This window comes from Myotis daubentonii, chromosome 8 (genome assembly GCF_963259705.1).
Source record: "Myotis daubentonii chromosome 8, mMyoDau2.1, whole genome shotgun sequence".
NCBI lineage: Eukaryota > Metazoa > Chordata > Mammalia > Chiroptera > Vespertilionidae > Myotis > Myotis daubentonii.
In genome coordinates, this window is record NC_081847.1 from 95,479,032 (window position 1) to 95,503,528 (window position 24,497).

Consider the following 24,497-nt stretch of genomic DNA (forward strand, 5'->3'; position numbering starts at 1 on the left):
CACAGTCCCAAAGCCCTGCTTGGCATCCCCGGAGGCGCCTCTGGAGCAGCGGTTCCCCACCGGTGGGTCGCCACCCCTTTGGGGGTCGAAGGACCCTTTCACGGGGGTCGCCTAAGGCGATCGGAAAACACCTCGATCATTACATGCTGTTTTTGTGATGAATCACGATGCTCTAATGATGTTCAATGTGTAACAATGAAAACATCCCGCATATGAAGTAGCCACGAAAATAATGGTGTGGTTGGGGGTCGCAGACCCGAGGAGCTGCGTTAAAGGGTCGCGGCGTTAGGAAGGCTGAGAACCGCTGCTCTAGACGGTGCGTCCGGCAGCGGAGCCCGGGCTGTGGCCTGGAGCTGGGGCCCTGGAGGCCGGCGAGGGCCGAGGGCCGGCAGGTTTGGAAAGGTGACTCAGAGGGCGGCTCCCTTCAGGGAAGGACGCGGGACAGCAGGGGCACCACGACAGTAGGACAAGGAAGCAGTAGTCTACCGCGTGAAGTATTTTAGAGGAATATGATGCAACTTAAAGCTAACGGGAGAAGACAAGTTGTTGCCTTTTCATCACTATTTTATTGTGACTTAAAAGCTTTGCATAAAACAGTATCTGTTATGGTCAGAGCTAATGTATAAATTGAAATGCCCTTAACGTCAGTTTTAACAATAAAATACTGGGACCAAGATGTGCCCTAGAATTAAATCGAATTGCAGTTGTGATTTGGTAAAATGATGCCTATGTGTGCGTTGTGTTTATGAATGGGACATTACGTGAGGTACGGTCTCAGTTGTGGGTGGTGTTTCTGTAACAGAAAACTGCAGGGCCTGGGCACGGCTTGCCCTTCCTGTCTCCTGCTCGCCGCGGGGAAAGCGCTGCCCCACGCCCAGCTGCTGGGACCACGTGTGCCACCGGCAGAGTCACCAGCTGAACTGCGGGCTCTCGCCGGAGGCCGCGCAGGGCACGTGTGTACTTGGCCCTGCTGTGCAGAGGGCGGCAGAGCCAGCACACGGCCCTGGTCCACACGGGAACACGTGCATGGTGCTGGCTGATAGGATTTCGTAGAAGAGTATCAACGTAAAAGGTTTCCTCATGGTTCCTCAGCAGTTTTTGGTTCATCTGGAAACAGTAAAACACGGAACCACAATTCAACGACCTGATTAGGGTCTTTGTTGTCGTTGTTTTGTGGAAGCAGGAGGCCTGTGCCTTTCCTGGAGGTGCTGCACAGCCACCGGACAGCGCAGCCTGAGGAGCCCAGGGGAGCACCTGGCATCGGCTGCCGCTCTGCTCCAGGGACGGCTGCTCCCAGTGAGGCCCAGAGGCTGGCCCGGCAGAAGGGGACAGGTAAGAGCTGAAGGGCACGCAGAAAGCATTGCGAGCTCCAGTCAGGGCGGCTGGGCCAGCGGGCACGCCAGCCTCGGGGCAGGTGAGCGCCCTGGGCAGGGGAGAGCGAGGTGCAGCCCCGAGTCGGCTCACCCCTGGGTGTTCCTGAATCCGCGGGACATACATTCATAACTGGTTTGTTTTCTTCTTATGTGCTCTTTGTTGAGACGTGTACCTCCTGGGATTTAAAAGGTGCTTCTGGCGGTTTGTGAAACCTAATAAAATCACACAGGCTCTTCTGGTTTCCTTTGCTTTGTGTTTTAATTCTTTTCAGACTATATGTCTGGAAGGATATGTACCAACATTTGTAGAGTGGTTCTCATGGCTTGGCAAGTTTTCACATGACTTTTGCATTCTTCTTTGAACTTTCTAAATTCCTGTTGGTTTTAAAGTAAGCATGAGTAATTTTTATAAAAGGAACTTTTTTAAAGGTTCACCATATTTACTGGGAAATCTTGACTCTGTGTCATGATTTTGCAGCCTTTTCATTTCGTGAGTATTTTGTGTGACTGCATGTGTCCTTACACATTTATGTATACACGTGTATGAAAAGCATTCGGCATAATGTAGATAGATGGTGGTTATCTTGTACTGTGAGTGATTTGTTTTCTTTTTTCCACCTTTGGCATTATTTGAATTTTAAAAATACATGTGTATTCATAAGCAGAAAAAGTGTTTTGAAAGATAAGGTAATAGAAGACATGGAAAGGCCCATAAATATTAACAAATCCAAGTAGCCGTCTCGTGCTCCTCTGTAACAGACCCACCACGAGGTCATCCAGCCCTTGTATCCGTGACTCCGATGATAAAGAGATAGTGTCCCCTTCTAGCACAGCTAGTAAAGACTTTTCCTAATTGGATCAGAGTCTATGTCATTTCCAACCCAATGCTCCCAGTTCTACCCTTTGAACCATGTGGTTATGCATTCACGCATTCAAAATATGTTTGAGCTTCTACTCAAGTGTGTGGGAATACAGCAGTGAATAAAGCTAGCAACAGTCCTGCTCTCACTCAGTAGTGTTCAGTGAGCAGAAATACAATGAGTAATACATGTCAGGTAGAAATAAGTTCTATGGAAAAAATAGGCCAGGGGACGGTGAGACTCGTAAAGGCTCCAATTCTGTGGGAGCCCGCCTGCAGAGGGCCCTAGCCCGCCACCTCCAGGCACTCCTGACTGCAGGCCCTCCCAGCTGCGCGGCTGCCCTGTGTCGTGAGCTCTGCCCAAAGGACAGCGTGTCTCCTGACGCGAGGCTATGAAAGGCCCTGCGGCTCCTGCCTTGCCCCTCCTTGGATCAGTGCTTTGGGGAAAGCGTCGGGGACACTCAAGGAGGGCTTTGGAAAGGCCGCTGTCTGCGAGGGCTGAAGCTTCCCACCGGCCCGTGGGCAACTGCGGCTCTGCCAACAGCATGAGGGAACTGTCTTGGAAGGGGGTCCTCTGCTCCCAGTCAGTCCTTCCTTCCTTCACATGATCCTCAACTGACATCTTCATTTTAAACATGTTTTTATTGATTTTAGAGGGAGAAGGAGGAGGGAGAGAGAGAGAAACATCAAGGAGAGAGAAGCATCGATCAGCTGCCTCCTGCACACCCACTACTGGAGGTCAAACGCGAACCCTGGGCGTGCACCCTGACTGGAATCAAACCGGCGACCTTTCGGTGCACAGGACAACGCCCAGCCAGCTGAACCACACCAGCCAGGGTCGCATTGACACCTCGACTGGAACCTCCTGAGACCTTGAGCCAAAACCACCCTGCCGAGTCATTCCCAGATTCTGACTCTCAGCGGCTGTGTGAGATGACGTTTGTTGTTTTAAGTCACAAAGTTTTGAGGTAATTGTTATGCAGCACTAGGTGACTGACGGCTCACTGAGAGGAAATTTGCAGACACCTGAAGCATGGAGACTTGTGGATCAGCCAGTGGAAGAGCAGTGTGTCTGGGGCTTGCCCTGGCTGGCGGCTCTGTTGGTTGGAACAACTGTTCTTATAGTGACAAGCATTCTAACTGAGTTCTTTCTGTCCCAAAAGACAGGAGAGAGATTTTTTAAAGTTTATGGAGCTCTTAGTAGCTCTCTCTTATTCTGAAATGAACACCCACCTTCCCCTCCATCTGCTACTTGATCTTTCTACCGGATTGATCTTAACCCCTCAAAAAGCTACATGTGAGAGAAAGCTGGAAAGCCCAGAATAGCAAAAATAATGCTTTCCCAAATGTAACCCTGTAATATTTTTTAATGGGGACAAATAGGAAATCAAGAGTAAAAACAAGCTTGCTTGCAAATAAATTGATGTCTCAAGTATAAAATAAACTTAGAAAACTTAAATCATTCTCTCATTTTTATGAAATCCCTTTAAGATGCCAATTAAAAAAAATGTCTCTTCAAAAATACGTTTTGAAGTTTGAAAATACAATCAGATGAGCTTTTCCCACCCAATTACTAAAATGCTGGGAAACGAACAGCTCCGAATTTTAAAAGGCGCAGACATCTCTCTCTTCTGATGCCCAGAGCCCAAATGGACAGCAAAAGGGGTCTCAGCCTCCATCTCCTCCATCTTCCTTCGCGGAGAAGGGCTACCAGGACCAACATTTCAGTCAGCTGCCTCACTCCCACCACCCTGCTTTCCTTCGAAGATTAAAAACAGAGAATCACATGCGGAGGGGATGGCAGGGAGGTAGCCACACTGTAAAGTGGTTTTTAGAATCCAAAGGACGTAGCATTTCTATGCATGTGTAGTTTTGTAAGCATAAAAAAAAGGCTTTTTATAAAGAGGAAACTGGCAATACATTATCTTGAGATAAAAAATTCCCTACAGTCATCCTTGTTTTGATAACTTATTTTATTATTTGCTTTCATTAAAGTGAGGTAAAAGATTATTTCCATGTTTTAGATTTTTCCCCCCGTTTGTATTTATTCTTTATTTAGCACAGTTTCCACTTCCTTTTTCCTCTATGTGGAAAATTTACTGTCTGAGCTATAGGAAAGGTAAAACCTATCTGTAATGTGAAGTAATTTAAAAGTGAAATCTAAATATGAGAAGTTTGAGGGGGAAAAACTGCTTTAAAATAGTACTGCTTTATTTTTATGCAAAAGGGATAACTTGGTGACAGGACCTAAGTTAATATAAGGAACAGGAAGAAACCACACAAAGAACCAATTCTAAAATGATTTCTTCATTTTTAATTTCTTAAAAAGCATGTTCACAGCACACTCCAAGAATGCTATACAGCAACAGTTTGCTGCTCTTAGTCAAACAGAGTATGTCAGAAAACAAACAAATTTTAAATGATTACTGGTTTTTTAAAAATAGGTCTTTGAAATTTCTGTAAAACCAATAATCACCAGTCATTGAAATCTGTTTCATAGTAGTAAACACTTAAGAAATGTAATAAGTATTGACCCCAAATCACACTTCTCTTAAAAGGTATACAACAGAAACAAAAATAAGTACTTTTCGAGAAAGAACGTATTTGGCATTTTAAAATAATGTCAAAGGAGAAACTTTCAGGCATAAGTAATGTTTAGACTTTTACTTTCAGTGACCAGAGTGGGTCTCTACTAGTTCCAATCTGAAATCAGCAGTAGGAGGAATGATTACATTGTAGTTAATGAACTTCAGTCTAACAAAGCCAGTGCAGTGCTTGCTTTATTTAAGAAGTGGCATCCGGCCAGTCTAAAAATTATTAAAAGTGAGGTCAGATAGTTCAATCAGTAGGTTACGTTGGTACCCAACTTGTTTCAAACTTAGTGTTCATCATTTGACTTACTATATTTCTCTCAAAATGAATCAGTAAGTACAGAGTTTCAGTGATATGGAAACTGAACTTTGTATCACCGACTTCATTAAAATATGTCAAACAGGGTTAAATTTTAGCATCCCACCTTTCCAGATAGCTTACATTTTCCTTATAAATGCAGAGCAGCTGCACCACATGCATCACACGCTATCCCTTTCACCCAAATGTAGAAATGCTGAAAGTTAATTTTTAAAAATTTGGGTGGTTAAGTTCTTATATATTTGTCTTTCAGAAACCTACAATCCTTTTCTTGGATATGAACGTGGAAAAGAACTCAGGTCATATTCACGATGTACCAATAAAAAGTATTTTGCTTATGTCTATTTCCATCAGCCATTTTGAAACCAGATTTCCATTTAAAACAACTACTAAAGGAAGATATTTTTCTTTAGAATCATGGTCACAATCTGGAAAAAGAACTGAGACGGACTCATGTCAGGCCAATAAAATATTCAAGGAAAGATGAGACTCAAAGCAGGGATGTATCAGAGCAAGTAGGTGGCAATAAAGGCCTCCCTTGTAAACATCTGGCCTTTCCTCCCATATCTGAAAACGTTACCCACGTTTTAAACAATTCTCATCAAAACATTTTACACCACGAATCCTGTAAAATCCAGTCGATTTCAACCAGATAACCTGTAGCTGTTAAAGAATTATATTATCCTGTTCATAAGATGAGAGGTAGTGACATTTTATTCTCTCAATGCCGAGCTAAAATTCCACACATCTGGCATTAGGGCTACCAGGGGAAAAGCACAGAAGCACCATTGTACACTCCTCGTGTTGGTATCTCAAGTTGCCCGTAACTTCATTTGGCATTGGCAGCTGGCAGTCGCCGCTGGGTCGCCACTGAGAGCAGCGGGTATTGGTGCTATGCATCGCGTGGGACTGGAGGACCTTCGTCGTCTTTCAAAAACGAAGCAGCTTTCCTTCCATTCTTCTGAACGTGATCTTCGTTCATTTTCTCCAAAGCTTCTATCTACAAAATTAGTATTTAACATTCAATCCATTTGTCAACCCTACTTCACTGAAACCGCACTTCAGATTGAGCCAGTGTTTACTCAGTTAAAATGAGGCCACTCCTGCCCGACCTGTGGCTCAGGGGTTGAGCGTGAACCCATGAACCAGGAGGTCATGATTCGATTCCTGGTCAGAGCACATTGTCAGGTTGGAGGAGGTTGGGGCTCGATCCCCAGTGTGGGGTGTGCAGGAGGCAGCCGAGCAATGATTCTCATCATTGATGTTTCTAGCTCTCCTCCCTTCCTCTCTGAAATCAAAAATATACTTTTTAAAAAAACAACCCAGGTCACACCTAACAGTGCTGGCCTTCAATCAGAATTACGTATTACAGTGTGTCACATGCATATACGATAACACGACATACACATACGTTTTTACTTGATTATATTACCAGGGGCAAAATTTAGTTATCAAGTCAGCAACTGGAACCAAGCGATGGCTTCCTGTGTGCTCCCTCAAGTGTGCAGGGGCAGGAAAGGGTTTTCCTGCAACTACAGTAACACCTGCTCAGCAACTGTACTGAGGTAGAGGCTAGACTTGTCATCTTTCTAGTACTTCTCTGACCTTAGACTCCATAATAATCATTCTCTGCTCTGGTATATTGTTGGGAATAATTAGCTGCCATTTCACTTTTTAGTTTTTGTTCAATTCTGAGAGACCTTCTCTGAGGGTGATTTTTTTTTTAATGGTTTTATCGATCCATGTTGTAATGACTGGGTATTTCTAAGGATGGCCACTGCTAACTTTCTATATTCGGTTAAAAGCAGGGACCATGTATTACTAATTTTTGTATCACCCAGCGTGTTTACCACTTAACTTCATAAAATAGGGGAAATGCAGTGTATGGGAAATGCGTTATTTTCCATCTCCATCAAGCCGTGAACTCCTAGAAGAATGTTTTTGCTATGTTTATCTTAGGTTTAAGCCTGGAAAGGATCAAAACTTTCTCCAGAAAAGACAAATCTCAAATTCATTTTAGTTTTGAGGGGAGGGAGGATAAAATTCACTCTGGGTTTCAGTATCTGCTATATTCAGTCTCCATTACCAGCAGCGAGAACAGCAGCTCAGCTTACCTCAGCCAAGAAATCAGCTTCATTGTCTGCTGAGATGTTTAAACCTGACACAGCATTAAAGAGCTCTCGTTCATTAAGGGCTTCCTTCACTCCGCCTTTCTGGAAAAACTAGTGAAGAAATAGAAGGAAGTCAGTAATTAGTAGTAATTCTCTTAAGAGAATGAGTAATTCTCTTAAGAACAGGGAAGGCATGCTTGCAGGCACCTGTGAGCTCCCCCATTTCAGGCTGGCTGTGTTCAGGCTCTTCTTGTTCTGTCCTGACACACCCACCGTCTGCTGAGTTAAGTGTGTCACAGTCTATAGCTGGGTTAAGTGTGCACCTTCTAAAGCTGTAAAAATGAGTGCTTTATAAAACTGTTTGCAGACTCAAAACATTCACTAAATCCCATGAATTAAAATGGTCAAAAGGCACACAAGTTATTCCCAGTACGAAGTTATTATTCAGAAAGAGCATTACCATCTGGGTCTGTTGCTAACAATTTCCTGTAGAAACAGCAAACAAATGTGACCCAACTCTGAGCACCAAGGTTACCTTCCCTCAGGTTTCCTCTGCCTCAGAGACATGTGCCTCGGACGTCACGCAGACCAGCTCCTTTCAGTGGCACTCACACTGCCAGGAGGCCTGCAGGCTGCCAGCTGCAGCCTCTCCACACTCTGTGCATGTACTAAGTGTCTACTGGAATGCTCAAATATTTGGAGCCAAAATAAAAACTTCCTCTATTGCAAATTTAATTCAGTGGCCCAAATGTGAGGCATGCAAGCAAATTCTTGCTGAAAATAAAATCTGACAAATTGATCTTTATACCTTTATCTTGAAGGCAGCCAGTAACCAAACCCTTCGTTTTCTAAGAATATCTTGCTTATCCTGGGAGTGAGAAAACTACATGAATCTCTTACATCCCATTACAGAAACTGTATTAGTGGGTTTTTTAAAAATATATTTTTATTGATTTCAGAGAGGAAGGGAGAGAGCGATAGAAACATCAATGATGAGAGAGAGAGATTGATTGGCTGCCTCCTGCACACCCCCCCTACTGGGGATTGAGCCCGAAGCCGGGTATGTGCCCTTGACCAGAATTGAACTCGGGACCCTTGAGTCCACAGGCTGACACTCTATCCACTGAGCCAAACCAGCTGGGGCAAAAACCATATTAGTTTACATGCCTACCTGTGAGACATTCCTACAGTCACGGAACAAGAACTCCAGGCCGTGAGGATGGGTCGGTTCTACAGACTGACTGACATCGATCAACCAAACCTATTTAAATACAGAGCATACAGTGACTGACCTTCACTAAGTTACAGCAAGTCATTCAATCTGAACGTTAACAGAACATGCTCCTCACCTTTCCAGCGTGCCACAGCATGTTATACTCACTGAGGTCGGCATGCACGAGCGTGCATTCGTTATATAACTGCTGCATCAACTGTGAGGAGGCAAGGCAGACATTTAGGAAAAGAAGTCATTCTAATTCACTGCCACAACTAAAATGTCTATGCTCACCCACAGTAACCAGGAAGGTCAAGATAAGGTTAAAGACCAGGACCGAGCTTTCCTTTTTTAAGGCAGGGTGTGACACTCCACCTCCTCGTCCACCTGATGACAATGAGGCCAGGAGGCCACGGGGCACACCTGGATCCCACAGGAGTAAGAGAGCGGCCACGGGCATGGTCACCACTCAGGAGACCTCGGCTTACCCTTCACAAAAGGGCAAAGGGCTCCCTGAGACCGCTACGGGATGTACACAACTCCAAGGCTAAAAAATACTTCCTGCCAGACACAGGAGGAGAAATTTCCTTATGAATCCCGTGGTGTTATGTTCAGAATCTTGGTGAGCCCTACCCTTACCGTAGCAGTCAGTGTTAACGCTCTGTTTCCCAGTCTTAATAGAATTCAAATAGAAAAGTACATGATTACTTCATCTTTTCCCCAGCCACTCCACCACCAAAAAAGAAGCCAAAAAGGAATTTCATTTTCCTTTGGATGTTGTCCTCTTGGAGGCAGAGAAAGTTGGATTATCTCCCTAGCTGGGTCTTAAAAAATTACGTTTGTATTCACATCAACTGCTGACTGGCACTGGAGCGCCAGGCAGAGACTGTGAAAAGCTCATGTTTCTCCACTATTCAGTTACAACAACAGAGGAAAATCACAGTATTGGGAGCATTTTCTTACGCGAGAAGGACCTGGGACTGAACGCAGCTGTTGTCCAGAAGCAGGAAGAGCTTCGGTAAGTTCCTGACACGTCCTTGCAACCCTAACGCCCGCTGAGTGGAGATGCACTCCCTCCATCTTTAGTTCCCAGCTGCACTTCCTTATGAGTCCAAAGCTACTGCCTCAAATTTCCCAGCAGGAAAGGCAATTTTTTCTCACTTAGAGCAGTATCGTTCAAGAAGACATGAAAACCAAGCAGGCACGATATCAAACTTATTTAATGAAGTTTTAGAGCTTCATGCCTCCATGTCACTGATGCTCACAACGAGCCTTCACTTGCTCCATACGTCTGTTTCCTAAACTGACTCCACACACACAGTGGTACGAGCACACCCCTCAACGTGAACATTCCTCCACAAACTTCAGCATGGCCTATTCTATCACATAAAATAGGACTACTTTTGGAAACTTTTAAAGGTGAGAAGAAACATTTTTAAAAGCTGGTGTGAATGCTTGGAGGGCACGTACGTGAAGCGTTTGGTGGTAGGCTTCTTTCATTTCTTCGCTACTGAGCTTCACTTCTTTTAATTTGGGAGCTGGAACTTGATCATGGCCAATAAAAGACATCACTAAAATGTGTTTCTTGAGCAGCACAACTGCTGGGCAAGGAATTCCAGCTTTCTGCATTCTGTACAGAAAGAAACGATTAAGAAGGTAAAGATCAGGAGAGAATGTTTTACTTAAAGAACATTTAACTAGGGCCTGCAGTGAGCTGGGGTAACGCACATGGAAGGACAGACTGGTGAGGAGGTGATCCCAGGGCCCTGGCAGAGGTGGGACAGGAGCTGTGGGAGCACGCACATCAGGAAGGCTAGGACGCCAGGTGAATGGGAGTCAGTCAGCTCGATAGGCAGGTGGGGACATGCTGGTCTCAGGAGGGAAGCAGCTTGTGGACTTGCAGGGAGGCGCTCAGAGCACAGTCCACAGGGGATGTATGTGAACCAGCACAGCTGGAAGCGGAATGGGAAGGCCATGTGGCTCCCATCACAAAAGGACTTTGAACTCCACACTAAAGACTACAGGGCGGCAGCAGCATTTTAAGAAGGCAGCGGGGAGAGCTCAGCCGTACAGGAGACTGGAGGCCAGCAATGCCTCTCGGGACATGACTCTATACTCAGAAGTGCTGCTGAGTTGAAGAGCTTTGCAGCTAATAGGCAACTACTCAAGCTGACTTCCAGCTTCCGGCACACGGGTCTCTTTACCTGGTGAGGTTGTGCATTTCCTTTTCTGCCCACATTCGGATGATCTTACGTGGATTTAGTTTACTGAAGCGATCTTTAAACCTGAAATCATCTTTAATGTATTTGTCACGGTTCTTAAACTCATTAAGGGTTGTTTTAAATACCTTGATGGCACATTCTGTAGGTATAAATTTACTACATTCCTTTTCATCTTCCATGCTAAGGAAAGGAAAAAATTTAGTGGAAGGAAAAAAATTAAGTCAGTATAAGTTGCCAGCTCACAAGTAAACCAATTTCAAAATAAAGATCCGACACGGGGGTGGGTCTACCTTCTCTGACCACGACTGGCAATAACCTTGCTCTGCTCTCTCTTCTTATCCCATACTGGGCATTCTATTATGTAATTATCTTTACTGACCATAACAATTCTGTAATGTTCTCTTGGTTGTACCGTAAGTTCTTTGAGAGTAGAAAACATGTCACACGTATTCTCTCAAAAATCTAGCACAAGTTCCTATTCAATTACTTGTTGACTACAAGACCAACCTGAGAGTAAGAGAAACCAGGACAGCTTTGGGGTGGGCAGAACCCTAGGATGGCTCCCAATTTCCCAGCCCCACCAAGGGGATGACACTTGGATAATCCCTCCCTTGAGGGCGGTGGCATAGCCACTCCCTCCATTAGTTTACATTGTACCGCAAAGGATGACACTGCACTAAGACGCAGGCTTAGCTGACTGAAGGAGAAGACGTGACCTACTTACTACGTGGAAGGGCTACACGGCCAGGAGCTGCGGGGCCGCTAGAAGCTGAGGGCAGCCTCGCCTGCAGCCAACAAGCAGAGTGCCGGGAGCCGGTCCATCCTTGCTGTTTCAAGGGACCTGGCATATATGGCATACTTTTCTTAATATGTTTGCTCACCTTCTTGGCGCTGTGTTTTAACCAAGGTCACCTCTCCGAGAAAGGTTGAATCCCCAGGTAGGGATTTTCCCCTGAAGTTAGGGAGGGGATGAAACTCCTTAACTAAGTGCCAGGCGGGTAGTTAATCAATTTAACTACAAACAATCATGCTTAAGCTACACAATCTTTACTCCCTGGAATGGAGATAAGAAACGCCCTAACCTTTGTAATAGAAATTGACAGGATTAGAATCAACTGGTATAAATACAGATGCAACAAGACAACAACGGACAGAACTTAGAACACAGGGCTTGGAAGACAGGACCAAGAGAGACAGAGCCTAGGCACAGAACCTACACAGAACGTTCTCTAGGGACAGAAGAACTTCGCTGGTGAGAGCATGCCGGAGGATCCTGGACAGGGACTGGCCTCGGAGCCTGGAGGCAAAGCCTGGCGAGAGAGCATGGCAGGGGATCCTGGACTGAACCTGACTGCGGAGATTGGCAGGAGAGCCTGACTAGAACCTGGTGACCGAACCTGGCTGGAGATCTCAGACAGAACCTGGCTGGAGAACCTAGCAAGTGAACATGGCTACAGAACCTCGCTGGAGATCCTGGCTAGAGATCGTGGCTGGGCTGCTGATCAACTGAACACTGTCTCCGTGTCATTCCTTCTTCGCCGACTCTGTCTACGCCTTTGGGAACCCCTGGACCTGCTGGGGTTGGACCCCGGCATATGTCGCCCGAACAGGGACCCCTAGGTAAGCCCCATTATCGGGACGGATAGGACTCCACCGTAGGAAGAGGGTGGATAGTCTTCGCCGACTCCGTCCACACCTTTGGGAACCCCTGGAACAGGATTCCCATAGGTAAGCCCCCCCTATTGAGAACCCCCACATTCGGGACGGATAGGACTCCACCAGGGTGCTGCAAACCCCCCTACAGAGGATAAGTAGGATAAGAAGGTGGATAGTACAGAACTTAGATTGAGAAGATGTGCCATACTGAGTCCAAAGAAAGAAGACTCTGTATTGATTCTTAGATTGAGATGTGCCATACTGAGTCCAAAGAAAGAAGACTCTGTATTAATCTTTTAACACATATGCTTGCTAGCAGAGGAATTAAGGTTACTCCCAGTCAGATGGAACATTTTATACAAGAAATACGTCCATGCTTTTCTGAGGAAGGAAAGGTGCCGGAAAGGTAAATGTAGAGGCATGGGAGAAGGTAGGCCCAAGGAGCCTTATCCTTAACCCCACTGCAGCCTTTCCACCCTGGGAAAGTGCAGGATTGGCAAGCTCTCCCTGGGGTGATAGATCAGGACTCAGGTAATAGCGGAAAGAGCCAATCCTACTCTTAAAATGGATACAAGAGAGCATTTTGAGGTTTTTCTTTTTAATGCTTGCTTTTAAAAAATAAAAAAGGGGGAATTTGCCGGGAGCCGGTCCATCCTTGCTGTTTCAAGGGACCTGGCATATATGGCATACGGTTCTTAATATGTTTGCTCACCTTCTTGGCGCTGTGTTTTAACCAAGGTCACCTCTCCGAGAAAGGTGGTTTCCCCAGGTAGGGATTTTCCCCTGAAGTTAGGGAGGGAATAAAACCCCTCAACTAAGTGCCAGGCGGGTAATTAATCCCTTTAACTATGAACAATCATGCTTAAACTACATAATCTTTACTCCCTGGAATGGAGATAAGAAACGCCCTAACCTTTGTAATAGAGATTGATAGGATTGAATCAACTGGTATAAATACAGTTGTAACAAGACAGAAACACACAGAACTTAGAACACAGAGCCAAGAAGACAGAACCTACACAGAACCTACAGACAGAAGAACTTCGCTGGAGAGAACATGGCAAGGGATCCTGGACTGAACCTGACTGCAGAGGTTGGCAAGAGAGCCTGACTAGAACCTGGCTACAGAACCAGTCTGGAGAACCTAGTTACAGAACCTGGCTATGATGATCACCTGAACGCTGCCTCCATGTCATTCCTTCTTCGCCGACTCCGTCCACACCTTTGGGAACCCCTGGACCTGCTGGGGTTGGACCCCGGCAGCAGAGACCCAGTCCTGCAGCTGCAAGGAGCTGCCTGTGCCAAGGGAACAGGACCCACGCAGCAGAAGGGAGCCAGCCCGGCCAGGCCAGGCCCTCCTGAACTTCTGATCAACTAAAACTGGGAGATAATCTACGGGGGTTGTTTTTAAGCTGCTAAGCCTGTGGTGACTTGTTATGTAGCACAGAAAACTAATATAAACTTTTAAAAGCATTCAACTCTCACTTGGAGAGAACCAAATACTCTCTCGTTTTACTAACTATAAGCACAATAAAACCTTGATATAATGGACTAATTTGGGCAACAGGGTGTCCAAGCCAAAAGTCTGTTATATAATGAAGTAGATTTTCCAAATGTGTGCATAGTCTGTGCCCCAGCAATTTCAGTGTTAGGAATTTAGCTTAAGGATATATTGGCAAAAGCACACCCTGGTAGATTTACAAGGATATTCCTATGTGTTCACACAGTGGAATGTACTAACACAGAAATGGGCGATGTAAGCCAGTAAGGATCTCAGATATATTACTGAAAAACTAAGGTCCTGAGCGTACAGTATGATCTCTTCTATAGTAACCAAATAAGAAATGCATAAAAATTTCTGGAAGATTTGAGTAAAAATTGTTAATAGTGGTTTTAGAGAAGAGATCTATGGGGTGAGAGTTGGTAAGATGAAGGACACTTTTCAGTTTAATTCTGTCTGTAAAGTTTTCATTCCCACCACAGGCAATCTTTCATTTTAAATAATTTGTGCCATTCGGTTATTATCTGCCTGGTCTTCGGATGCCCTCAAATTAAATCTGGAAAGAGGGCAACAAAGCTTAAAGTAAAGAAGAAATAAATGTTTACGAAGATTAACATATTCCAGGTCTTGTCAGGTACGACCCTCTCTTATCCCCACAAAAATCCTATGAGGCAAGGGTCAACTTATGAGGTGTAGTAACTTGCTCCAGATCATATAACTTGAAAAACATTCATTTTTATCCTTCCTTTTGGAACTTAACAGTATAATTCAATTTACGATTATATGTATATATTTCATCTAGAAAGGGAGATTAAATAGTTAAGAAAACCTGCCCTGGTAGGTAGCTCAGTTGGTTCACCAAGTTTGTGGGTTTGATCCTCAGTCAGAGAACTTACAAGAATCAACCAATAAATGCATCAATAAGTGCAACAACAAATCAATGTCTCTGGTCTCTCTTCTCTCTCTCTCTTTTTCCCCCGTCCCCTTCCTCTCTCTAAAATCAATAAATAAAATTTAAAAAAGAAAACCTAAGGTAAGGACTTGACCAACAATTGTTTGAATCCCCTAAGTACACAGTAACTAACTTTCTAAACCTAAAACAACAAGAATAATTTCTGTCATCTATTTTGACATTTTGTTTGTAAACAATGTTAAAGTAAAGAGGTAGCCGAGCTAGGAAGCCTTGCTGTGGCTTCCATGGTAAGTAACCAGATGATTTCATAGTCCTGGCACGTTCTTTAAACAGGCTCCACTTTCAAAAACCTTTCTCATGCAGTTCTTGACTCACCTAAGCCCTTGTAACAGAACGGAAGTGGGGAAGATCTAAACAGCATAAGATCTCTAAAAGACGTTTCTTCAACAATGTAAGCATTACTCCAAGCTGGTATTTCTTAAAGTAAGGATCCGAACTACAGGGGAGGCGTCAGTGACTGACGAAGCACGTCCCCTCTGATCTGGTACCCAAAGGCCCCACAATGGAAAACCAGGGTTTTGAGACAAACCCAGGTACAAATTTTGTTCTGCTACTTATAGCTGCCTATATGATACAATAAAGTAGAAAGTATATTCATGAAAAAGGTTAAAGGAGTTTACACAAAATTTATGTTTACCTCTGGATGCTGGGATTAAGATTAAGATGATTGTTTTCCTTTCTACAATCTCATAGTGTCTAAATTTTCTATGGTAACACTTTTTAAATTAATCTGCTTTCCATGCCGTGTGAACTTTGATTCTGTGTAAATCCATTCACACTGGGGAGAAGGAGCTACGCTTTGTTGCCATGATGGTGCCGTATTTTGCTCACTCACCTCCCTCCATAGGCATGAAAGACAACAGATTCCTTCCCTGTGCTGATGCAGCCAGTGATGGTCTCCAACATTCCCGAGTTGACCATTTTATACATAAGTAAGCGTGTCTTGGGATCAACTGCTTTTTCCTACAAGAGACACGGCACAAAGAATGACAACGTTCACCACGTAACATCATCTGAGCCGGTGCTAATAGCAAACATTCAAAATACATATCTTTTTTTAAACTTGTAACAGGCTCTTAAGATTAGCAATCTAGATACAGTTCATCCCTTTAACTTTAATTCTAATGTCTTTGAAAATTAACATCTAAAAGAATCATCAGAATTCAGACATTAGCTTAGTCAAAATCATATTTTATCTCCAAAGTTTAAACAACTCCCCCAGTGTACTTACCATTAGTTTGTTTTTCTAAAGGTTTAAAAATTACTTTATTCTCAAGATATTAGACACTGTCTTCGTCAATGTAAAGCATTAGAGACTTATAAATTATTACAAAATGTCATAATTTCTTTAATATCTTAGAACATTAATATGCAATGTAAACTATACAATTCAAATTATAACCACTAAACTGTAGGTTTTAAATAAGTGATTAATAACCATTACATTAAAGCTGAAAAGTCTAATAAGCAAAGCTACTGGGTTTATTTACATCTTAGATTTGAAAAACCAATCTTGTGAAAAAAATACCAAACAGAAAAAAATTTAAGGTTACTTACGGCAGTAGAGTGTTCTTTTTTCTCGTGGAGGCGGGCACTTCGACGTTCTTCTGAGTAGGCATGTTGTTTTAAAGCATTGAAAACATGGTTTGATAGCTTTAAATCCATTCCAATTCCATCTCCTACCTGAAACCCAGGTGCAAACTGCCAAAAAGAAGCATTAGCATCTGAATACTTTAAACAGGTTACCTACTCCATAGACAGGCTGTGAAAGCAGAGCGCACTGGCATTAGAGAGGAAATACAAGGACTCACTAATAAACCCAACAGAGCGGAGAGAGGGCTGTTTCAGAAACTGCAGCAAGGAAGAGGTTTATCCTGTCCTATGCACTGAACATAGCCACTCACATCTGAAATCACTGCAGCGTTTCTTTGTACCTTGCTTTTACATCAGCAAAGGACACAGTACATTTTAAAGACTACACCAAATCTAACCAAAGAAATATAATTTCATAATCAGTTATTTCTGAGGAGTGGGTAGGACAGCAAGCTCTGCCCACTCCATGACAATTATGTTCGAGAGCTGCAGTGTTCCATATAGCAGCCACTAGCCACATGTGGGTATGTAAAGTTGAGTTCCTCAATTACAATACCCAAATCTGGGTTCTCAAATATGGCTAATATTAGATAGCACAGATATAAAACATTTCTACTGTCACAAGTGCTACTGGACAAGGCTGTTCTAGAGTCAGATCTGGACTTTTTCTGGAATTTAATAATATGTTTATGTAACAAGTATTTGTGTCCTCAAGTCTAAATGTTTTATATTCACCAAATTTTTTTGAAAGAGGAAAAATGCTATCTTTCCCCTTTTTTTAAAAAAGAAATTACATTTTATTTCTGATTTTTCAGGGGTAGTTCAGGCATAAGCTAAAACTTGTAAAAAGTATTGAAGGGGATAGTAGACAGTATTTTTCTCTCTTCTTGTTGTTCCCCAATCACCACTGTTATCTGTTCTTGGGTAGGGATGCTATTTTATGAAAAATAATGTGCTGAAAATAAATGTTATTTTCCTAAGACAACCTCTTAATTTTAGAATTAATATAAATCAAACTATTTTTCTTAATAATGTAGAATTTAATTGTGGTACATTATATTCTTATTAGTGGCTGAGGGTTTTCATGATATTGCCATATTATAATCTAAAACTTCTTTAGAAAGGATGAAGAGTATTTTTAGAAATTTAAGATAGTATATTTAGAATCCCATGTTTTTAACTAGTTCTAGTAACATTCTCAGAGATAACACTTTCTGTAACTTACATGCTCCATTCTGGCTGTATTCTTTCTCCCACAGACTACTTCATCATGTTTGGTGGTGATGTCTTTTCCTTTTCCAATAAACCCCTTTTTGGGAGTAGGAACTGGTTTTGCTAAAGACAAGTATATAAAAATAGCAAAAACTAAATTGCTGAATTCAATATTGTCTGAAAAGATATCTGAATCTAATAGTAAATTGCCTAATGCTTTTCAAAGATAAAGTATAAGGACTCATGGGAAAACTCAGTGTTCCTATGGCCCCATCAAATAAAAGCCTTGATACCTGGTCTATATGGATCATCACGAGTGTCCTGCCAGTCAACCTCATCTTCAGAGCTATCACTGTCTTCATAGGGATGCACTTTTCGATAATTCTCAAAGGAAATGGAAACTTAAAAGGCAAAAATAGTTGAAAACTTATTTAGGAGCACTTTATAAGCATTTCTACCATCCAACGCAGTTGTCACAATGAGGTCATAGTACCTTTGCTATCGCCATTGAATTTCTTTTCTTCACGCCTAAGCTGTGCATCATATTCTCTGTCAAATTCCATCTGTAGCATCTGAGCCAGCATTAGGTCGCTGGAAGTATCAGTGTTTTCTCCAGTAAGAAATGGTCCTTCAGCAACACTATTCAAAATAAGGCAATATAAACTAACATACTGTGCTTCTGTAAACAGATGCTACCAATTATGAGAGTAGGATGTGCTTTTTCACTGTTAAAAACTGTACTAAAGGAACAACAGGAAAAACTTTACCAAAGCACCTCTCCTGCCCAGGCACCCTCTGATTAGTGGCAGGAACCTGTGAGAGCACCAACTAGGATGGAGAAAGCTGTGAGGGAAAGCTAGGGGTCTATAAGAAACCCACACCGAGACCCAGAATTCACTGTTCTTATCAAGGGAGAGATAACATCTATATAAAAAAATAAGCTACAGGCATTGGATTAAAATATTATTTGATCATTTGGAGACCATCTGGTTCAACTGTTGCAATAACTAAACCAGAGCATTGGAGGGATTTGCCCAAAATAAGACTGAAAAGTCATCAGAGTCCAGAACGAAACTCGAACATCAGTGGACTCCCAGGACGGTGCTCTTTCTACTGCATTGCTTTTGTAAATGTATTTCTTAATCCTTTGTGATGACAATCACTAATCAAATCCTAAAACCTTGTTATAATCTGCCAGACAAAATTGATTCTTTCTAAATTTTACTTACGCAACTTTAGGAAAAGCAGCAGCTTCTTCTTCTAATTGCAACTCTTTAGCCAACTGCTCACTCATGACATCAGCCAAAGAACAGGATATTGTCTTTTGAGGAGTAGCCCATGGACACTATAAAAAAATTTTAAAAAGGACAATTCAATTCATAATAATGAAATTAAAATGCCTCCCAAGCTTGGAAATAAGGTCAGCTTTTGGGAATTAAACTAGCTGAATCAACTCAAAGTAAAAATACCTCCCAGCTCAAATCGGTAGTATGTCCTTTTTACTTGAAGGGAAAAGGCTATCACAGCATCACCCCACCAGCCAATGAGTTCATGTAACACCCCTTGTTCCACGTCCATGCTGACTCACGAGCAACCTTCTGCTGATAACTGGGCTTCCCCGGTAGACTCTCTTATGGGAACAGTCTACGAACTGCACAATTCAAGTCTTGCCACCCCACCACCACAGCCAAGCGATATTCTGAGACAGGTGGCTAGTCAGTCAGCCTTCCTCAATGACATCACTATCTCAGCTCTCTTGACATACAAAACGTAGGTAAACTTCACAGTTCATTTCTGAGGGGCAAGCTTTACTTAGCAGCAGTGAACGATTACATTTGAAAGCCCAGGGGTTAGGACCACCATTATTGAAGACAACGTCTAAATCTCTCTTGAACTCGCCCAGCTCCCCTTCCAAGATTCTCCCCCAGATATCAACGCCATCTCCTGTAAGCACCTCCAACCAACTTTCTGCTGCCAGCCCTGCTTGTTGCCAGGCAGCTACCACAACCGTGGTTTCCCCCTCAACATGCAGATTAGATTGCTCCAGTTTCCTTACTTAAAGCTCTTTCAATGTTTTAATGTTTCCCACTGCCTTTAGAGTAAAGTCCAGACTCATTCCTTAACTAGTACTGAGTGTCTAATTTAGAAGCAGCACATGACGTTTTGGCCAAACTGTTAATCACATTTAGCCAGTAAAAGACCTCTAGCTGGCCTAAGGGCCTGGCATGACTCTGAGGACAGCTGGGCCACTGACCCTTGTTCAGGTTCCACAACACTGAGGTTCAGAAATCCACTTGGTTCAGGCTGCCAGGTGGAGCACTTCAGGGTGAGAAATGACAGCTATGCCGAAGCGAATCAGAACCCAGCTTTATCCAGCCTCCTCCCGAGAGGAGGAGAGGCGCCCAGCTCTCAGCACATCCGCACTAGCCCCCAGCAGAGCTGACCGAGAACACAGACGGCTTCACGGGCTGGGTGACTTCTGGGTCTAGAATCTTGAAGCTCTCTAGTCTGGAGAACATAGCTCATCTTTTGGCCACATGACTCTGCTGACTTCTTACCAGTGGTTCTCAACCTTCCTAATGCCACGACCCTTTAATACAGTTCCTCATGTTGTGGTGACCCCCAACCATAAAATTATTCTCGTTGCTACTTCATAACTGTAATGTTGCTACTGTTATGAATCGTAATGCAAGTATCTGATATGCAGGATGTATTTTCATTGTTACAAATTGAACATAATTAAGGCATAGTGATTAATCACAAAAACAATATGAAATTATATATGTGTTTTCCGATGGTCTTAGGCGACCCCTGTGAAAGGGTCGTGCGACCCCCAAAGGGGTCTCGACCCACAGGCTGAGAACCGCTGTTTTAAACCCTCTAGGGTAGAAGACTTAATGTTGCCTAGAAATGTTTGGTCTGATCAGTTTCAAAGTCCAGGTTCCAAGAGGTAAATGACAGTATTCTCTAACTCAGAATTGTCAATTGTCAATCACATTTGCAATAACTATTAGTAAAATAAGACAAAAAATCACTATATTTTAGTCACTGACTAAATATATATAACATCTAGATGAAAGTCACCATTGAGCAGTTGCAATAGCATCCCTATTTTATAGATTTAGAAACAGAGACACAGAAAGATTTTTTGTAGATGGAAGCGCTGCGACTAGGACTTAACTGCACTCACACAGTATGTTGCTGCACTGCTTCCCTCATCATCTTGTCTTGGGACATGAGACGCAAACTGCTGTACTGCCTGCAGTCTAAATACGAATTCCTCAGCAGTCAATGTCCTTCAAAACCTGACCTAATTTAACTTTCCAGTCTCATTACCCCATGCTCCAGCAACACTTAATCATATGCCCTTCCACACCTTCACCTGCTCTTCTCTCTGATGCCTCTTCCTCCCATTTCCCCCAATTAAATTATCCCTCCTCCTTCAGGCTGTCTCAGCTTCCATCCTCTGGTTCCCATTCCACGGTGTCCTGTGAGCAGCACCAATCACTGCCCTGGCGTTCCTGCATCAACCACAACACAGCAGGAGCCTTGAAAGGCCGGGTGTCTCCATTTTCAGAGCCCAGCACAGAGCTTCCCCGGAGAGGCACCCAGCACTTACTGAGTAAGTGCCCACAGGAAACCCTGGAGAGAGTCCATCCACTGCCACGTGGTCCCGGGGCTCTAGAGGCCTGGTGCTACTCCAAGTCCTTTTTCCATCTTGAAGGTGTTTCTAGTCTTTTGTCAACATCAAGTAACTCCAATAACATGTGAAATTAGCTGACAATTCCTTAGAAGAGGCATAAATGACAGGCTTACTGTGTAATTTTGAGGCAGAGATTTACCTACTTCTAACATAGACAGAATCAGAAAGGGAGAGCTCAGTGGGCACCAGACACCCTGCCCACTCCCACTGCTCTTGCTCTCAGAGCCTCGGACTCCAGGGGTCTCCTTCCCGTACCTCTGCTGACAGCTCAGCTGGGCTGCCTTCCTGGGGTGAGGGCAAATAAGTAGACTTCCCAAAGGTTGCCAACCCCCATACTTTGATCAAATCTAAACTCTTTAATAAAATCAGTAGTCAAAAGTCCTCCATAAAAATGTGTAAGCTGACAATCCACCACACAGGCACAGGGGTTTACCACCTCAAGGGGGGCCCCTCCTGGGAATGGTACTGTGGACTGTATGTAGGGGAATCCTCTTGTCATCACCTTGTAACTCTCCAGTAAATCAGACACTCTTTGTATTTAGGAAAACTTTATTTAATGCTAGAATAATAATAAATCTAAGACGCCCTCCTAATCTTCTCTATCTTTGCTGTCCAACATCATTTCCCACTATTCCCTTATCTATGCAAACTCCCCATTGCGTCAAGACAGGAAGCCCCACAGTCCTTTCCAGTTCGCTATGCCGCTTTCAATGACACCAGGCCCGTAACCAGCTCCCTGATTCCTTCTGTCCTGTTTGCTGTAAACCCGAGACCCACCAGGCTCTCCTCCCCTCGGAAACGGCCACCACTCGGCTCTGCTCAGAGCGGGGCCTTCACTGCTGCCACTCTCCCACCTGCCTGATGGGGACATCACCCTTTCCCGCCCATCTCCTAAAGACAATCCCTGTGCCCGAGCTGGGGTGGCTCAGTGGATAGAGCACTGGCCTGTGCACTGAAGGGTCCTGGGTTCAATTCTGGTCAAGGGCACATGCCCGGGTTGCCGGCTGGATCCTCAGTAGGAGGCATACAGAAGGCAGCCAATCAATGATTCTCTCTCACCACTGATGTTTCTCTCTCTCTCCCTTCCTCTCTGAAATCAATAAAAATATATTTGAAAGAAAAAAAAGATGATCCCTAGCTGCCCTCCCACTTTTCTTTGTTTAAAGTTCTACTGCAGACAGATACAGGGAGAGAATCAAGCACAGTAAAAAAGAGCAAACATGAAGTGGGCACACAACAAAAATCCAGTCCTCACCTCAAAGCAAATGGAGAGAACCCTAAGCCACAGAAAGATCCCTGTCTCTCCGGCCAGCTAGACACACACGCTAGGTCAGCGGTTCTCAACCTGTGGGCTGCGACCCCTTTGGCGGTCAATGACCCTTTCACAGGGGTCGCCTAAGACCATCCTGCATATCAGATATTTACATGACGATTCATCACAGTAGCAACATCACAGTTATGAAGTAGCAACGAAAATAATTTTATGGTTGGGTCACAACGTGAGGAACTGTATTTAAAGGGCCAGAAGGTTGAGAACCGCTGTTTTACACGAAAAAAAAATGTTCTGTGTTGGCATATAAAGAACAATTATGAAGCTAAACAAGTTGGATTCCTTCCTAACTTTAGTTTGAGGAACACAAATCCCAACGGAAGCATTCTTACTTTCCAGCAAGCCCTCAACAAGTGACAGTCTTTTCTGGGGAAAGCATGACAAGCAGCAGCCCGAGACCCAGGAGCCAAAGGTGGACTCAGCCGCCGGGGGAAAAGCTGAAACAGATGTTACAGCCCAGGGCGCTGGCGCTCAGGCCGGGCTGCGTCCCGCTCAGGGTCCGCCTGGGCGGCAAGGGGGCCGGGACTCATCCTCCCCCGCACCCACCCGCGCCCCCGAGCGCACGGAGCTGCCGCGGAGGGTGCCCCGGGCTGTTACCTTTCCGCCGGCTCCCGGGTGTAACTGGGCTGACTCACTGCGCCCAGAAAAACAAGTCTGAGCGGGCCGTCCGCGAACGTCACGTCTCCAGGCGGGTCCCGCCCACAAGTGCGCGTTTTGGGGCGCAAGGTGCTCGGAGAAAGACCCCGAGTCTGGCAGCCGCGCCCGTCCCGCCCCTCCCTCCCGGGCGCCCGCCACCCTCTCCGGGCCTTCCCAGGACCGGCCCCGGGGACCAGGGCAGGTGCGATGGCCCCGAGCGCCACTCACCCTGTTGGGGCCCCAGGCCGCTGCCGGCCCGGGTTCCGGCGATGACACTCCGACCAGATCCATGCGGGGAAGAGCCAGCCGCGAGCACAGGAGCGATGGCGGGGCCGGAGGCGGGGCCGGGGCGACGGGGGGCCGGGGCGACGCGGGGCCGGGGCCGGGGCCGGGGCCGGGGCCGAAGCGGCGGTGACAGATGGCGGCGGCCGCCGCCGCGTCCGGAACTAGACCTCTTCGCTTCCGCCCTCTCCGCGGGGGCCGTCGCATCCGATTGGCCAGCGCCCCGGCTCCGCCTGAAGTCGCTCTGCCCGCCCCCGAGGCCGCACTTCCGGCCGCCGCTCGGCGCTGGGGCTTCCTCCCTGGGCGGGGCCGGGGCCGCTGGAACTGTCCCCAGGACCGGGCGGCGGGGACGGAGCTCTGTGGTTCAGGACCCCCGGTGCAGCCTGGACGGAGGGGCTGGAAGGCAGTGGCCGGTGTGGACAGCGCAGGGAGCCCGAGGAGGACACCGGCTCTGCTAATGCGCTCGGTCATTGGAGGCGGGCACGGGCACGGGCACGGAAATTGGTAAAATGTGTTACGAAACACTGACCGTAAACGGGGCCGCCTAGTAACAATCGTGACTCGGTATTTGTAGGGACGTTCCCATAAAGTGACCGGGTGGGGATAGCCAAGCGTTACATCTCACCTCCTATTCGTGCGCTGTGCAAAGTCCTGGGCGCTCGCCAGGCCTCAGAGGGAACTCTGCCGTTTATCCCAAGGCTCCCGACAAGGAAACCGAGGCCGAGGGCGGTGAAGCCATGCGCCCCGGTCGGACAGCAGTGAGGAGCGACCCGGGCAGGCTGGTCTCACCGGCTCTCACCGACGGTCTTCCCTACAAATGGCATCTCAGCCCTGAAACAGCCCCGAAGCGCAGCGCTGAGCCAGGATCCAGGCCTGACATCCCTGGGTCCTGACCTTGTGATTTCCAGTAGCTACAGCCCTTG

The 24,497-nt window shown here is 45.2% G+C and overlaps 1 protein-coding gene and 1 long non-coding RNA gene across 6 annotated transcripts; one reads left to right on the top strand and one right to left on the bottom strand.

Moving 5' to 3' along the window:
- Positions 1-4,523: 4,523 nt before the first annotated feature.
- On the bottom strand, positions 4,524-23,720 carry RIOK3 (RIO kinase 3). 5 transcript variants are annotated; one of them, XM_059707470.1, is made up of 13 exons: positions 23,521-23,719; positions 18,853-18,968; positions 18,117-18,262; positions 17,917-18,024; positions 17,637-17,746; positions 16,376-16,519; positions 15,654-15,781; positions 10,671-10,868; positions 9,937-10,096; positions 8,603-8,683; positions 8,425-8,514; positions 7,257-7,364; positions 4,524-6,142 (listed from the first exon to the last, which is right to left on the bottom strand). In XM_059707470.1, the coding sequence occupies exons 1-13, from the start codon at positions 23,581-23,583 to the stop codon at positions 6,035-6,037; spliced, it is 1,560 nt and encodes a 519-aa protein (XP_059563453.1). In that variant the 5' UTR covers positions 23,584-23,719; the 3' UTR covers positions 4,524-6,034. The 5 variants fall into 5 exon arrangements, with proteins under 5 accessions (XP_059563453.1, XP_059563457.1, XP_059563454.1 ...); XM_059707474.1 differs by lacking the exon at positions 23,521-23,719 and adding an exon at positions 21,056-21,115; XM_059707471.1 differs by lacking the exon at positions 7,257-7,364 and having other exon boundaries at positions 23,521-23,714.
- Positions 10,867-16,508, top strand: LOC132240082 (uncharacterized). The gene is made up of 2 exons (XR_009454221.1): positions 10,867-11,491; positions 13,611-16,508. It is a non-coding gene; the product is annotated as an uncharacterized LOC132240082 (long non-coding RNA).
- Positions 23,721-24,497: the final 777 nt, after the last annotated feature.

What these genes read in the sequence shown, in the direction of transcription:
- RIOK3 (XM_059707470.1), bottom strand. Translation starts at nt 23,583, where the DNA reads ATGGATCTGGTCGGAGTGTCATCGCCGGAACCCGGGCCGGCAGCGGCC. An exon ending in CCTACCACCAAACGCTTCAC is followed by an intron (nt 8,684 to 9,936) that starts GTACGTGCCCTC and finishes GCCTCCTCACAG; the next exon opens with TTGATGCAGCAGTTATATAA. An exon ending in ACTGTAGGAATGTCTCACAG is followed by an intron (nt 7,365 to 8,424) that starts GTAGGCATGTAA and finishes TTTCTTCACTAG; the next exon opens with TTTTTCCAGAAAGGCGGAGT.